The sequence below is a fragment of the Oncorhynchus gorbuscha genome, linkage group LG07 (assembly GCF_021184085.1).
Source record: "Oncorhynchus gorbuscha isolate QuinsamMale2020 ecotype Even-year linkage group LG07, OgorEven_v1.0, whole genome shotgun sequence".
Lineage (NCBI taxonomy): Eukaryota > Metazoa > Chordata > Actinopteri > Salmoniformes > Salmonidae > Oncorhynchus > Oncorhynchus gorbuscha.
The window spans coordinates 61435435-61449960 of NC_060179.1; the positions used below are offsets into that span (position 1 = coordinate 61435435).

A 14526-nucleotide genomic window follows, 5' to 3' on the forward strand; every position below is an offset into this window, starting at 1 on the left:
CCAGGTTTCCTCACGCTTGGCATTCAGGCCAAAGAATCCAGTCTTAGTTTCATCAGACCAGAGAATATTTTTTCTCATTGTCTGAGAGACTTTAGGTGCCTTTAGGCAAACTCCAAGCAGGCTGTCATGTGCCTTTTACTGAGAAGTGGCTTCCGTTTGGCCACTCCGCCTGATTGGTGGAGTGCTGCAGAGATGGTTGTCCTTCTGGAAGGTTCTTCCATCTCCACAGAGGAACTCTGGAGCTCTGTCCGAGTGAATATTGGGTTCTTGGTCACCTCCCAAGGCCCTTCTCCCCCAATTTCTCGGTTTGGCCGGGCCGCCAGCTTTGTCATTATGGGTTATTGTGTATGGAAAACAGCCCCAGACCATTATTCCTCCTTCACCAAACTTTACAGTTGTCACTTTGCATTAGGGCAGGTAGCGTTCTCCTGGCATCCGCCAAATCCAGATTCGTCCGTCGGACTGCAAGATGGTGAAGTGTGTGTCATCACTCCAGAGAACGTGTTTCACTGCTCGAGTCCAATGGTGGTGAGCTTTACACTGCTTGTTTTGCATATGCTCATGGTGATCTTAGGCTTGTGTGCGGCTGCTCAGCCATGGAAACCCATTTCATGAAGCTCCCGACAAACAGTTATTCTGCTGATGTTGCTTCCAGAGGTAGTTTGGAACTTGGTAGTGAGTGTTGCAACCAAGAACAGACCATTTTTACACACTTCAGCACTTGGGGATTCCACACTTGGGGATTCCAGCTTTTGTGGCTTTCCTCTTCACGGCTGAGCCGTTGTTGCCCCTAGACGTTTCCACTTCACAATAACAGCACTTACAGTTGACCGTGGCAGCTCTAGCAGGGCAGAAATGTTATGAACTGACTTGTTGGAAAGGCTGTGTGCTCGATTTTATTCACCTGTCAGCAGCGGGTGTAGCTGAAACAGCCAAATACACTAATTTGAAGGGGTGTCCACATACCTTTTGTATATATAGTGTACTTATCCTGTAAAATTAAAATAGCTTACTTGCTACTGAGTTGCTGTTAAAATACAGAACATATCTTAATTAACAAGTATACTGTATTCAGAATATAGTTGCATAATGTCATTTTACAGCAATAACTAATTCAGTTGTAAAAATACAGTAAGTTTTATATTTACTGTAAAAAAAAATAACCGTGTGTTCCATAAACACATCTGAAGAATCCTATACGAATAACTGTAATTGCAAGTGAGGCGTGATGAGAATTTACTGGACGATCCAAAAAGTATCCAATTGCATTGAGATTGACTGTAAATATACAGCAAAACAGTAATACACTATTTATTTACTATAAAATTATAATTTTATCAGTATCATAAAATGTACAGCAATTGCGTACAGTGTAGCTTTCTATGCTTTGTAAGCACAACTTAAAGCATTAGTTGAAGCATATTGATTTGACTAAAAGTATGAAGTTCACTAAAGTGAAGTAACTTTAGATTAAGTTAACTCAACACGGAATCCAGATTAGACTTGATTTCAAATGTCAAGGCAGCAGGATAACACACTTTTATGTTGACTCAACAAATCTTTTTTTAACAATGACCAATTTCAGTATGTTTCAGTTAAGTTGACTTTGGAAAGTGAGCTGAAACAACTAAAAGGCTAAAGAAGTGTTTCCAGTGTACACACGCACGTACACTGAGCCATTCACTATGTCTTCGGTGTTTCATTATTAAGGCCCTATGGCTGTGACAGGGAACAGAAATCCAAGTGAAAGAGAAACTCTGAGCTGAGGTAACTTGGGAATGTACTGTCAGCAGTTTTACTGACAAAGGCAGTCTGTGTGTGTGTGTGTGTGTGTGTGTGTGTGTGTGTGTGTGTGTGTGTGTGTGTGTGTGTGTGTGTGTGTGTGTGTGTGTGTGTGTGTGTGTGTGTGTGTGTGTGTGTGTGTGTGTGTGTGTGTGTGTGTGTGTGTGTGTGTGTGTGTGTGAGGGGATATACAGGCTATTGGTAGTGAAAGATAAGCCTTAGGATTGCTGTGGCAGAGAGCTGTGTGCTGCTGGCTGGGGTGATAATAACCCTATCACGCCTGTTGACTCTCTCTGGATGACTGGGTGGCAAATCTTCTCTACGATTGTGTGTGTGTATGTGTGTGTGTGTGTGTGTATGTGTGTGTAGGGGGGAAGATATTTTGAAACTTTATTGCTGTTCTAGCCCAACTTTGTACTACTAGTCTTCGCATCCTGCATTGGTGTAAACTGGTGTAGACTTAGGAGGTGTGTGTAGACTGGGGAGGTGTGTGTAGACTGGGGAGGTGTGTGTAGACTGGGGAGGTGTGTGTAGACTTGGGAGATGTGTGTAGACTGGGGAGGTGTGTGTAGACTGGGGAGGAGGTGTGTGTAGACTGGGGAGGAGGTGTGTGTAGACTGGGGAGGTGTGTGTAGACTGGGGAGGAGATGTGTGTAGACTGGAGAGGAGGTGTGTGTAGACTGGGGAGTTGTGTGTAGACTGGGGAGGAGGTGTGTGTAGACTGGGGAGGAGGTGTGTGTAGACTGGGGAGGAGGTGTGTAGACTGGGGAGATGTGTGTAAACTGGGGAGGTGTGTGTAGACTGGGGAGGAGGTGTGTGTAGACTGGGGAGGAGGTGTGTGTAGACTGGGGAGGAGGTGTGTAGACTGGGGAGATGTGTGTAGACTGGGGAGGTGTGTGTAGACTGGGGAGGAGGTGTGTGTAGACTGGGGAGGAGGTGTGTGTAGACTGGGGAGATGTGTGTAGACTGGGGAGATGTGTGTAGACTGGGGAGGTGTGTAGACTGGGGAGATGTGTGTAGACTGGGGAGATGTGTGTAGACTGGGGAGGAGGTGTGTAGACTGGGGAGATGTGTGTAGACTGGGGAGGTGTGTAGACTGGGGAGATGTGTGTAGACTGGGGAGGTGTGTGTAGACTGGGGAGATGTGTGTAGATTGTGGAGGTGTGTGTAGACTGGGGAGATGTGTGTAGACTGGGGAGAGGTGTGTAGACTGGGGAGATGTGTGTAGACTGGGGAGATGTGTGTAGACTGAGGAGATGTGTGTAGACTGGGGATGTGTGTAGACTGGGGAGATGTGTGTAGACTGGGGAGATGTGTGTAGACTGGGGAGATGTGTGTAGACTGGGTAGATGTGTATGTGTGCGTGTTGAAAGGGTTGATTGACTTTGTCCTCCTCGCCGTCCTCTTATCAGGGCTGTATCACTCAGACTCTCAGCAGCAGGCTGTGCTTTTTGCCTCTGGACCAGCAATCATCTTCCTAAATCAATATCTGCCCCTGCGAGACCAGACACACACTGCCCTTTATCACGGTTAGGACTGAGAGATTTGGACAGTTTCTCTTCAAATTCAACCAAAACCAACATCTGTTATTTTAAGTGAGTTATTATTCTTTATTTTCTGAGGTGTTTGTTTGTGTATTGTGTATTGTGTGTGTGTGTGTGTGTGTGTGTGTGTGTGTGTGTGTGTGTGTGTGTGTGTGTGTGTGTGTGTGTGTGTGTGTGTGTGTGTGTGTGTGTGTGTGTGTGTGTGTGTGTGTGTGTGTGTGTGTGTGTGTGTGTGTATTGTGTGTGTGTATTGTGTGTGTGTGTGTGTGTTAACCTAATGTGGGACCTTATATATAAAGGTGTTAAGGGAGAAATGATCCATCTCTCCCTGTAGGAGCCACCGCTCCTCCAAGTCCCTCTAGTCGAACTTCTGTTGTTCTCCCTCCTATAACTAGATTACACCATGTTTATAGCAGACGTGGAACCGCTGTAGGCCCGCATTGATGACGTTAGCCAGCTAGAACTTAGTAGTGATGAACCACAGTTTTAGGAGTATGTGGGGAGAGCCAAGCAGTGTGTCAGTTTGATACAATAGTCTGAAGTTTTGAGAAACAATCTTTTTTTTAAATGTGAATCTCGGTGCAAAAAGACAGTAATTAGAGAAAATGGTTGTCATAACAACAATGTTTACTTGTTTACTTCCCCTGGTACATACAGTGGGTTTAGTACCTTAGAGAGGATGCTGTTTTAAAAGCTTTCCAGGAAGTAACCGCTCTGCTCTCTGACCCATGCCTCCAACAGACAATTAGCGAAAAAAACGTCCCATCAAACAGTTGTTGGTTTTTACTTTAACTACCGACAAGATAATACTCCTCTGCATAATAATCCAGTGATACGTGTGTGTGTGTGTTTGTTTATTGTTGCCCCAGGCATATCAAACACTTGTTATTATTAATATTACTCATTATGTTGGGAGGCAGGTAGCATAGTGGTTAGAGCCTTTAGCCAGGAACCAGAAGGTAGCTAGCTCGAATCCCTGAGCCGAGACGTTGAAAAAAAGTTGATGTGCCCTTGAGCAAGGCACTTAATTCTAATTGCTCCTGGGTCACTGTTGTTAATGGCAGACCCTGGCCGGGACCCCTCTTTCCGGGGATGTCTCAGAGGGCGTTAGAATTTGTGCAAAAAACACATTTCCATTTCACACATGCATATCATACACAATTGTACATGTGACAAACATGACAAATATAAACACCCATCAAATTATTATTATTATTATTCCCCAAGTAATTGTTTGCCTCTCTCTCTCCCCCTCTCCCTCTCTCCTGTCTCTCCCCCCTATCCCTCTCTCGTCTCTGTCCCCCCTCTCTCACTCTCTTCTCTCTCTCTCCCTCCTCTCTCTCTCTCCTCTCTCTCCCACCTCTCTCTCCCCCACCTCTCTCTCTCCTCTTTCTCTCCCCCTCTCTCTCTCCTCCTCTCCCCTCTCTCTCTTTCTCTCTCCCCACTCTCTCTCTCTCCCCCTCTCTCTCCCTCTCTCTCTCTCTCTCTCTCTCTCTCTCTCTCTCTCTCTCTCTCTCTCTCTCTCTCTCTCTCTCTCTCTCTCTCTCTCTCTCTCTCTCCCCCTCTCTCTCTCTCTCTAGCTCTCCCCATGGTGAGGAACTGTGATGATCCCACTCCGGCCCCTCAGAGCAGGTCTATGGATGATGTTGAGGAGCTGGCTGCCAGCTATGAACGCAAACTCATAGAGGTGGGTACTACCGGCTGGCTCAGTCTTACGCTTACCAGTACTTAGGCATCTCTCATTCCAGAAAGTAGCTTTCTCCTTTATACCCTCATTCACTCCCTTTTATGGAGCTGATGGGGAGATCATGGATTTCTATGCATATGGCAGCAACTAGTTCGAGCTCAAATGTTTATTCTATTCTACTGAGCCATTTACTTTATGTTTGTCTTCTCATTTTTGTTATTTGTCGTTGTTACATTATCGAGAAGGAACCTGCAAGTAAGCATTTCGTTGGAAGGTGTATACCATGTGTATCCTGTACATATGACTAATGCAACTTAAAACTATCTACCCAGTCATCACAGATCAGTGAATGGGATTGCTGTCACCAATCCAGCCTGGTCAAATCACTGTGATCACTTCAAGAAGGGATTTCTAAAGTATTCAAACAGTCATGGAGATTGTAGGCAGCTGATGCACAGTTCCAACTCTGTTTTTACACATGTCGATGATGCAGTCACTCAGAGACAGAGCCAGGGAGTGGGTGGTTCTGGGAGTTCTTGGCATGCTGGTTAACTAATGACCAACCAACGGTGTGGCACTCTGTGCTGAGAGACAATGACATCAGCAAACCCCGGGAACACCGCCCGCCTCTATTTCAGTGAGGTTGCAGTCAATTATTCATAAGTGTTTTACATTTCTTTAATAAGAAATAATTCTGTTTGTGTTTGGGAAAACTGTCATTTCACTTATTTGTGCATTTATCTATGTCTTTTTTATAGTGTTTACTACTTAATGATGTGTTCATTTGCTTGCCTGTCAGTCTCAATAGGGCTTTCCTAAAAATGCTGAGACGGGTACTGCTGTTTTCACTTTAAATCTCAGTTCAACGCTGTGACAACATTATTTCAATGTACTGGCAGACAGTGTACATTTTTCTTTTGTCCTCCACATTATGTTACTATCTGGTTTGCCTGTTTATGTTCTCTCTGAAGTCACGGAAACATGCAGATGTTTAGACTACAGCAGTTTGGCTAGTACTGTTGGCTGTTGCTATTGACAATGGCTTTTACTGGTGGCCACAGTGAAATAGTTTGAACGTATAGGAGATTTGCTTTCATTAGGAATATGTAATAACCACATGTATAACCACAGTTCTTTATAAGCAAGTTCAGAGGTGTGATATGAGATAGTATAATATTGTAAGATACTATTATGGAATGTAGTAGTCTTTTTGTGGAGGAGAGATGGATATGTGTTTGAGGGTGTTGGTTCTACAATGAGATTTGGGTGTTTGAGGGTCTGTGTGTGTTCTACAGTGAGGTGTGTGTGTGTGTGTGTGTTTGTGTGTGCGTGCGTGCGTGTGTGTGTGCGTGCGTGCGTGTGTGTGTGTTCTAAAGTGAGGTGTGCGTGTGTGTGTTCTACAGTGAGGTTGTGTGTGTGTGTGTGTGCGTGTGCGTGTGTGTGTTCTACAGTGAGGTGTGTGTGTGCGTGTGTGTGTTCTACAGTGAGGTGTGTGTGTGTGCGTGTGTGTGTTCTACAGTGAGGTGTGTGTGTTCTACAGTGAGGTGTGTGTGTGTGTGTGTGTGCGTGTGTGTGTGTGTTCTACAGTGAGGTGTGTGTGCGTGTGTGTGTTCTACAGTGTGGTGTGTGTGTGTGCGTGTGCGTGTGTGTGTTCTACAGTGAGGTGTGTGTGTGTGTGTGTGTGTGTGTGTGTGTGTGTGTGTGTGTGTGTGTGTGTGTGTGTGTGTGTGTGTGTGTGTGTGTGTGTGTGTGTGTGTGTGTGTGTGTGTGTGTGTGTGTGTGTGTGTGTGTGTGTGTGTGTGTGTGTGTGTGTGTGTATATATAACAGTGAGATATGGGTCGGGGACTCCTGTGGGATCTCTGGATCTTCCTTTTGATCTGTTCTCTCATTAATTATCCAACAGCAGAAACACCACAGCAATTACTAACAGGCTTTGTTTCTGTTCAATTTAGAAAAGACTCACAATAATAGCAGCCTACGCCTGGAAACATGTTCCACTGTAGCCATTCCTATATTGATCTTAAAAATGGAAGAGATGGATGGACTAAATAATGCTCAACAAATTGACAATTTGTGTGTGGATGTGCATGTGCGTGCGCATGCCTGTGTGTGTCCTTGCATGCGTGCCAATCTGAGTGGACAGCTTAGTCCTCTACCCGCCCCTCCTCCTTCCCCACCACCCGTCTCCCTGCTCATGTCACTTCCTGTTTGTGGAGACTGCTGGGTAAAGTGAGTCAGTGAGAGAACGACAGTGTGCACCCAGACACTGACACCAATCTCCCCCCTCTCTTTCCTCCATTCCTCCCTTGCTTTCACATTCATCCCCCTATCTCATGCTACCGCTCTGAGGGAAAGCTAAGCCTGTCGTCTCCTCTTTCCACTTCTCTCTGTTCTCTCTCTTCTGACTTGTTTCACATCCAATTACTTGTGTTAGATAGCAGGTCAGCTATGGTGGCCGTTTCTGCTTAGGCTGGGACTTCTCTGTACAGGTTCCCAGCTCAGCACAGCAACTCTGCTCGCCTCACACTAACTGCTGCTCACCTCACACTACTGTCAGCCTAGGGAGAGAGAAAGAGAGGGAGGGGAGGAAGGGGGAGAGAGAGAGGGATGGAGGGAGGGAGGGAGGGAGTGGAGGAAGTGAGAGAGGGAGGGAGGGAGGGAGGGTAGGGAGAGAGAGAGAGGGAGGGGAGGAACGGATAGAGAGAGAGGGAGGGAGGGAGGGAGGGAGGGCGGGAGGGAGGGAGAGAGAGAGAGAGAGATGGAGGGAGGGAGGGAGGGAGGAAGGAGAGAGAGAGAGAGAGAGAGGGAGGGAGGGAGGGAGGGAGGGAGGGAGGGAGGGAGGGAGGGAGGGAGGGAGGGAGGGAGGGAGGAGAGGGATGGAGGGAGGGAGGGAGGGAGGGGAGGAGGGAGAGAGAGAGAGAGAGAGAGAGAGAGAGGGAGGGAGGGAGGGAGGGAGAGAGGGAGAGAGAGAGGGAGGGGAGGAAGGGAGAGAGGGATGGAGGGAGGGAGGGAGGGAGGGGAGGAGAGAGAGGGAGGGAGGGAGGGAGAGAGAGAGAGAGAGAGAGAGAGAGAGAGAGAGAGAGAGAGAGAGAGAGAGAGAGAGAGAGAGAGAGGAGGAGGAAGGGAGAGAGAGGGATGGAGGGAGGGAGGGAGGGGAGGAAGAGAGAGAGAGGGAGGGAGGGAGGGAGGGAGGGAGGGAGAGAGGGAAGGGATGAAGGAGAGGGATGGAGGGAAGGGATGAAGGAAGGGAGGAGGGGAGGGAGGGGAGGAAGGGAGAGAGAGGGGGGAGGGGAGGAAGGGAGAGAGGGAAGGGATGAAGGGAGAGGGATGGAGGGAGGGAGGGGAGGAAGGGAGAGAGGGAGGGGAGGAAGGGAGAGAGAGAGAGAGAGAGAGGGAGGGAGGGTATGGGAGAAAGGGGGATGGAGGGAGAGAACTGCCAGGATCACCTGCAACACAACAGGGCCATATAGAACTGTCATATGGCCCACAAATAGAGGCTGACAACTGATTTTACTGTTAAGTTAGTTTGTAGGTCCTGAATAACTTACCATAAACCAAAACTAACTTGCTATCAATAAAATGCTTTGCTCTTTCAGAAAGTTTTAATGGAAAAGCTGAAATAGAAAATGGACAACTTTTCTAAATTGAAACACAGTTAAACATTGAATGAATGAATGTGGTGACTTGGTCTTGTCTTCCCGACCAGCGCTGCATGGTGAGTAATGAGGTTGAAACCGCATGTGCACTCCTGGCCTGTTTAACTGAATTGGGAGCGTTCGTTCGCAAGTGGCTGTGACTGACTGAAATGACATATGCAAATCAGCAGGCGCGGCCGCAGAATAACAAACTGATTAGCTCCCTCTCACTGAGAATTAATTGGGTTCCTTCACGCTTCAAATTAATTTCTTTTTTTAATGTCCTATTTGAAAGTTACGGCACAAATAAATAGAGGTGATGAATGGATTGAGTTTTCCAGAATGATCCGATGTTCCGTCAGTGAGTTCTGTTGTTCCGACTTGGTAGCTAGGAACCTTTCTGTTGTGCTGTTTAGTGTTCCTGTCACGCCCTGACCATAGAGAGCCCTCGGTTCTCTATGGTGTTTAGGTCAGAGTGTGACTAGGGGGGTGTTCTAGTCATTGATTTTCTATGTGGCTGGGTTGTATGGTTCCCTATTAGAGGCAGTGTGTGTGTGTGTGTGTGTGTGTGTGTGTGTGTGTGTGTGTGTGTGTGTGTGTGTGTGTGTGTGTGTGTGTGTGTGTGTGTGTGTGTCTGTCTGTCTGTCTGTCTGTCTGTCTGTCTGTCTGTCTGTCTGTCTGTCTGTGTGTGTGTGTGTGTGTGTGTGTGTGTGTGTGTGTGTGTGTCTGTGTCTGTGTGTGTGTCTGTGTCTGTGTCTGTGTGTCTGTGTCTGTGTGTGTGTGTCTGTGTGTGTGTGTGTGGCACCACCACCACTGGTGTCACGTTTTCGTTGTTGGTTTATTGTTTTTGTTTGCCGTTTTCACCCTAATAAAGATGTGTAACTCTACACACGCTGCGCCTTGGTCCGTCTATCGTCACTCCCTCCCTCCTCAGTTCCCCACAGGGAGGCTGTCAAAGGTGATGCGGCACTGTTGGGCCTCGCTAGTGCTGTTGGTACTCCAAATGCCAGCTGAGTCGTGCGGGCACGTGTGAGGGTGCACATGCACACGCGTCTGTGTTTGTATGTCCGTGTTCGTGTGTTTGTACCTGTGCGTGTGTGTGCGTACCTGTGTCTGGGTGGGTGGGTGTGTTCACATCGTTCAACACGCCCGTTGTCTCTCCCAGTCTCTGTAGAGTTAGACAACTTCAAGGAAGCTGCAGGTTAACTCCTGAGATGGGGAAGGTGAATGTTGAGTGCATTTCAAAGCAGAAGCAGTGGAAGCAGGAGTGTTTTGATGGGGCTGCCTTCAAAGATGTCAAGTTCTGCATTTTAATGTCCAAATCTCTCTACCTGATCCTGAGGTCACTGTGTTTGAATTCATTCATCTGAAGTCTGGAAAGTTAAAAACAACTGTATTTATTAATAGTGACCTAGAAACCTCGGTGAATGTTTAAATGTTAGCTAACTATGAGATAATTATAGCCAAGCTGGAAAACTATAACAAAGGAAAACTTTGTTTCCTCACCTCTCCCAGATGCCATGTTGAGGTTATTTTTCAACTTTGTGCTATAAGATAATAATTGTCTTCATTATTCCTTGCTTTTTAACTACTATAATTATATCTCTCCCTCATAATAACAGACAAAGAGCTTTCTTAAAATAACCATTCTTAAACTAGCCTGGCACTGAAGTGAATTACTTGGTAGTTTTCAAAAAACCAACGACCAGGCTAAAACATTCTGTCTCACTTTCAAATGAGACTCTATGATGTCTTATTTTAACCCAGTGTGTTTGAGGTGGTATACTCTGTGTATTAGGGTCAGTGACGTCTACAGACATGTCAAAAATGACATCATTCACCGGTCATACCCAGACGTCCCTGTCCTCAATCTACCCTGACACCTGATGTCCCCAGACAAATGAATGCATGTCACAGCTATCTGGCTGTCTCTGTTTGTGACATGCTGGTGGCAGAAACCTATCACCCTGTCCAGGTCTGTTATAGACACTGACAGCTGATGTCGTGAGCAGCCTGGACTCAACCACCCTGTGTGTGTGTGCACATCCGATTAGCTGATTGGCCAAACTGTCAATCTTACGGTTCCACTGTGTATCATTGTTGACTTGTTCTTGGAGTCTGTTGTTTCAGTTCATATACAGCTGCAAGGATCATGTGTGTGTTCCAAACTGTAACTAACCCTGTGTGTGTTTGTGTGTGTGTGTTTATACCAGGTGGCTGAAATGCATGGCGAGCTGATAGAGTTCAATGAGCGTCTGTACCGTTCTCTGATGGCCAAGGACCACCTCATCAACCAAATGAAACAGGAACTCATTGATCTCAGAGGACCAGTGAGTTACCCTCTACACAGACACATTGCCTGCATACACACACCCACACACACATCCATGGGAGATTGCCGGCCACTCGGTAACAAATCAACTACCCCAGGCTACCTCTTATCCCAGAGCTCCAGCCATCATCTGCTGGCCCAGCTTTGGCCGTACACTGGCTGGCTGACCAGGCAAGCTGTATGTGTGGTTCTCTGGTCCCTGGGGCTGGAGCAGGAGGGGAGTAGAGGAGATGTGGCCCCCTCTATCCCAGCCCTGTGGTCATGTCTCTGGGGTGTGAGAGCCCTACTTCATCCTCTCTACACCAGACCATTTTGTTCTATTAATAGACAGTCCACACATTGAAAATGAAAGACAAAAGGCTGTTGAAACACACACACACACACACACATAAACACAGCCCCCGCCACACACACACACAAAGAATTACCCCTGCATGTGTCCCTGGGCTGTGGGGGGATTTGAGGAGAAGACAGATTATAGGAATGGATCCCTTACAGCCACGCTGGGTAATAGTGTCCATCTGTGCCGCTCCCTCCTATCCAGGGATTAACAACAACAAGAGGCCCTATGGTGTCACGCACTACACTATGAGTTCCAATTGTTGTTTTTTTAGTGTGTACAGGACGTTGATGTGAGAGTGGTGGTGATGGTACAGTAATGTCACAGTGCTCTGCTCCACTGGTCACACAGAAAGACGCCCTCTCCCTCAGGATCTACCCAACCCTGCTGCTCAGACACAGAGGGTTGTGTAAAGTAGAAATGGATGAAAGGTAGCTGACATAGTAACGCAGTGACATTTTGTATAAACAGTGACATTTTGCTCTCTCTTTTGCTCTCTCTCTCTCTCTCGCTCCATCTTCCTCTTCTTACTTTTGAATAAAGGTTCCTGGTGACCTGAGCCAGACTTCTGACGACCCCAGCCTATCAGATTTTGAGACGTAAGCACCTTTTATCTCCCCATATCTACATCTACAGTATATCTCTTATCACATGAGCAGTGTCTGTCTATCTCTACTATAAACAGTGCTTTCGGAAAGTAGTCAGACCCCAATCGGAGAGCCTTGTTCAGAGAGGTGACCAAGAACATGATGGGCACTCTGACAGCGCTCTAGAGTTCCTCTCTGGAGGTGCGAGAACCTTACAGAAGGACGAGTGGCCAGACAGAAACCACTCCTCAGTAAAAGGCACATGACATCCCGCTTGGAGTTTGCCAAAAGGCACCTAAAGACTCTCAGACCATGAGAAACAAGTCTGATGAAACTAAGATGGAACTCTTTGGCCTGAATGCCAAGCGTCATGTCTGGAGGAAATCTGGCACCATCCCTACGGTGAAGCATGGTGGTGGCAGCATCATGCTGTGGGGATGTATTTCAGCAGCAGGGACTGGGAGACTAGTCAGGATCCAGGCAATAATGAACAGAGAAAAGTACAGAGAGATTCTTGATGAAAACCTGCTCCAGAGCGCTCAGGACCTCAGACTCACCTTCAAACAGGACAATGACCCTAAGCACACAGCTAAGACAACGCAGGAGTGGCTTCGGGACAAATCTCTGAATGTCCTTGAGTGTCCCAGCCAGAGCCCAGACTTGAAGCCTTTCAAACATCTCTGGAGAGACCTCCTCTGGAGAGAATCTGCAGAGAAGAATGGGAGAAACTCCCCAAATACTGGTGAGCCAAGCTTGTAGCATCACACCCAAGAAGACTCTAGGCTGTAATCACTGCCAAAAGTGCTTAAACAAAGTACTGAGTAAAGGGTCTGAATACTTATGTAAATGTAATATTTCAGTTAGAGTGAGAATGACAGTCTTTAAAATCAGGGGAGGACAAGCCCAGCCCTTTAGATCCCCAGTCATAAGACACTAAACCATTTTCATGGTAAGCTATATACTCTGTATATTGTAAACATACATTACTGTGTACACTGAGTGTACAAAATATTTTCCCTGATATAGACTGACCAGGTGAATCCAGTTGGAAGCTATGATCCCTTATTAATGTCACTTGTTAAATCCATTTCAATCAGTGTAGATGAAGGGGAGGAGACATGTTGAAGACTGATTTTTAAGCATTGAGACATGGATTGTGTGTGTGCCATTCAGAGGGTGAATGGGCAAAACAAAAGATTTAAGTGCTTTTGAATGGGGTATTAGGTGCCAGGTGTACCGGTTTGAGTGTCAAGAACTGCAACGCTGCTGGGTTTTCCACACTCAACAGGTTCCTGTGTGCATCTTTTTAGCTTTGCTTTTTAGTCGTTCACTTTTTTTCCGTTATTTTGTTTTTTTGTCTTATGTTTCTTGTAAATAGTTCAGCTTTTATTTTCATTGTTTTTATTAGTTATTTTCCTGTGAAGCACATTGCATGTCTGAAATGTGCTGTATAATTAAAGCTTGATTTGATTTGAATGTCCACCACCCAAAGGACATCCAGCCAACTTGACATGACCGTGGGATGCATTGGAGTCAACATGGGCCAGTATCCCTGTGGAACGCTTTCGACACCTTGTAGAGTCCATTCCTCCAAGAATTGAGGCTGTTCTGAGGGCAAAAGGGGGTACAGAAGGTGTTCCTAGTGTTTTGTACATGCAGTGTATATACAGGTGTTGTCCTAACTGCTAATAGAACCTGGCTAGTACTTTATAATAACTACTTTATTGAGGTAAAAGTTAGTTAAAATGTGCAACTGTGACATGTGGCTGTCTCACCCAGCTATCTTAAGATGGAATGCACAAACTCTAAGGCGCTCTGGATAAGAGCATCCGCTAATGACTAAAATGTAGAAATGTTTAAAATATATATATTTTTAAATGGCTATTTGTAAAGAAAGCCTGTTGACACTATCTCTTCTGGTCCAGGGATGACCCCTGTCGTCTCATTAGGAGAGGAGTGGTTTAAAACAGAGTTGAACCAAGGTGGTCACCCACTTGACCAGTTTCCTCATGTCCTCCTTAGCGCCGGTGAAAAGAGAACACTGCAACCTTTGTGAGGGAGGAGGGAGGGAGGCTGTGTCACTGTGCTGTTTAAATCAGTTATGTCTCTTATTAAACACAGAGAACAGGGGTAGAGGACTAGAGGGCTGTAACACCTGACTATTACTGGGTGCCTGAATGGCAGCCTATTGCCTATATAGTCCACCACCTTCAACCAGTACCCATAGGGCTCTGGTCAAAAGTAGTGTACTATATAGGGATAGTGTGCGATTTTGAACACACCCTGGGTGTCTGAAACACTGTGTTCCAGCAAGATGGTAGTAATATCCTCTGGTGGGAGGTAGTGAGGAGCAGAGGTCAAACCACATACAGGTTCACATTTTATCTCCCTTTGGGTTCTTTCCATTTCCCTAATGAAAGGTCTCCTCCTGGAGTTTTTATGTAGGTAGCCATTTTTTTCATGGTTTAATACTCTCTTTGCCTGACGACTCGTCCTGAATTGAATTCCGCTGCTCTGTCGATTTCCCCATGCATTCATCGTGGAGAAGAAACGCTAGTGGCCGTGGTGTTTGGCCGGAGTGGTATGGATGGGTAGCCTGGCAAATATCGTAGTGGTTC

At 46.4% G+C, this 14526-nt stretch overlaps 1 protein-coding gene across 2 annotated transcripts in view; it reads left to right on the forward strand.

Annotated features, from left to right (window-relative positions):
• LOC124040163 (sorting nexin-29-like) overlaps positions 1-14526 on the forward strand; it is a 109458-nt gene that overhangs the window by 61557 nt on the left and 33375 nt on the right. For both annotated transcript variants that reach the window (XM_046357075.1, XM_046357076.1), the window contains 3 exons: positions 4907-5013; positions 10863-10979; positions 11865-11920. In XM_046357075.1, the coding sequence (XP_046213031.1) occupies positions 4907-5013; positions 10863-10979; positions 11865-11920 (280 nt within the window). The remainder of the gene's footprint in view (positions 1-4906; positions 5014-10862; positions 10980-11864; positions 11921-14526) is intronic.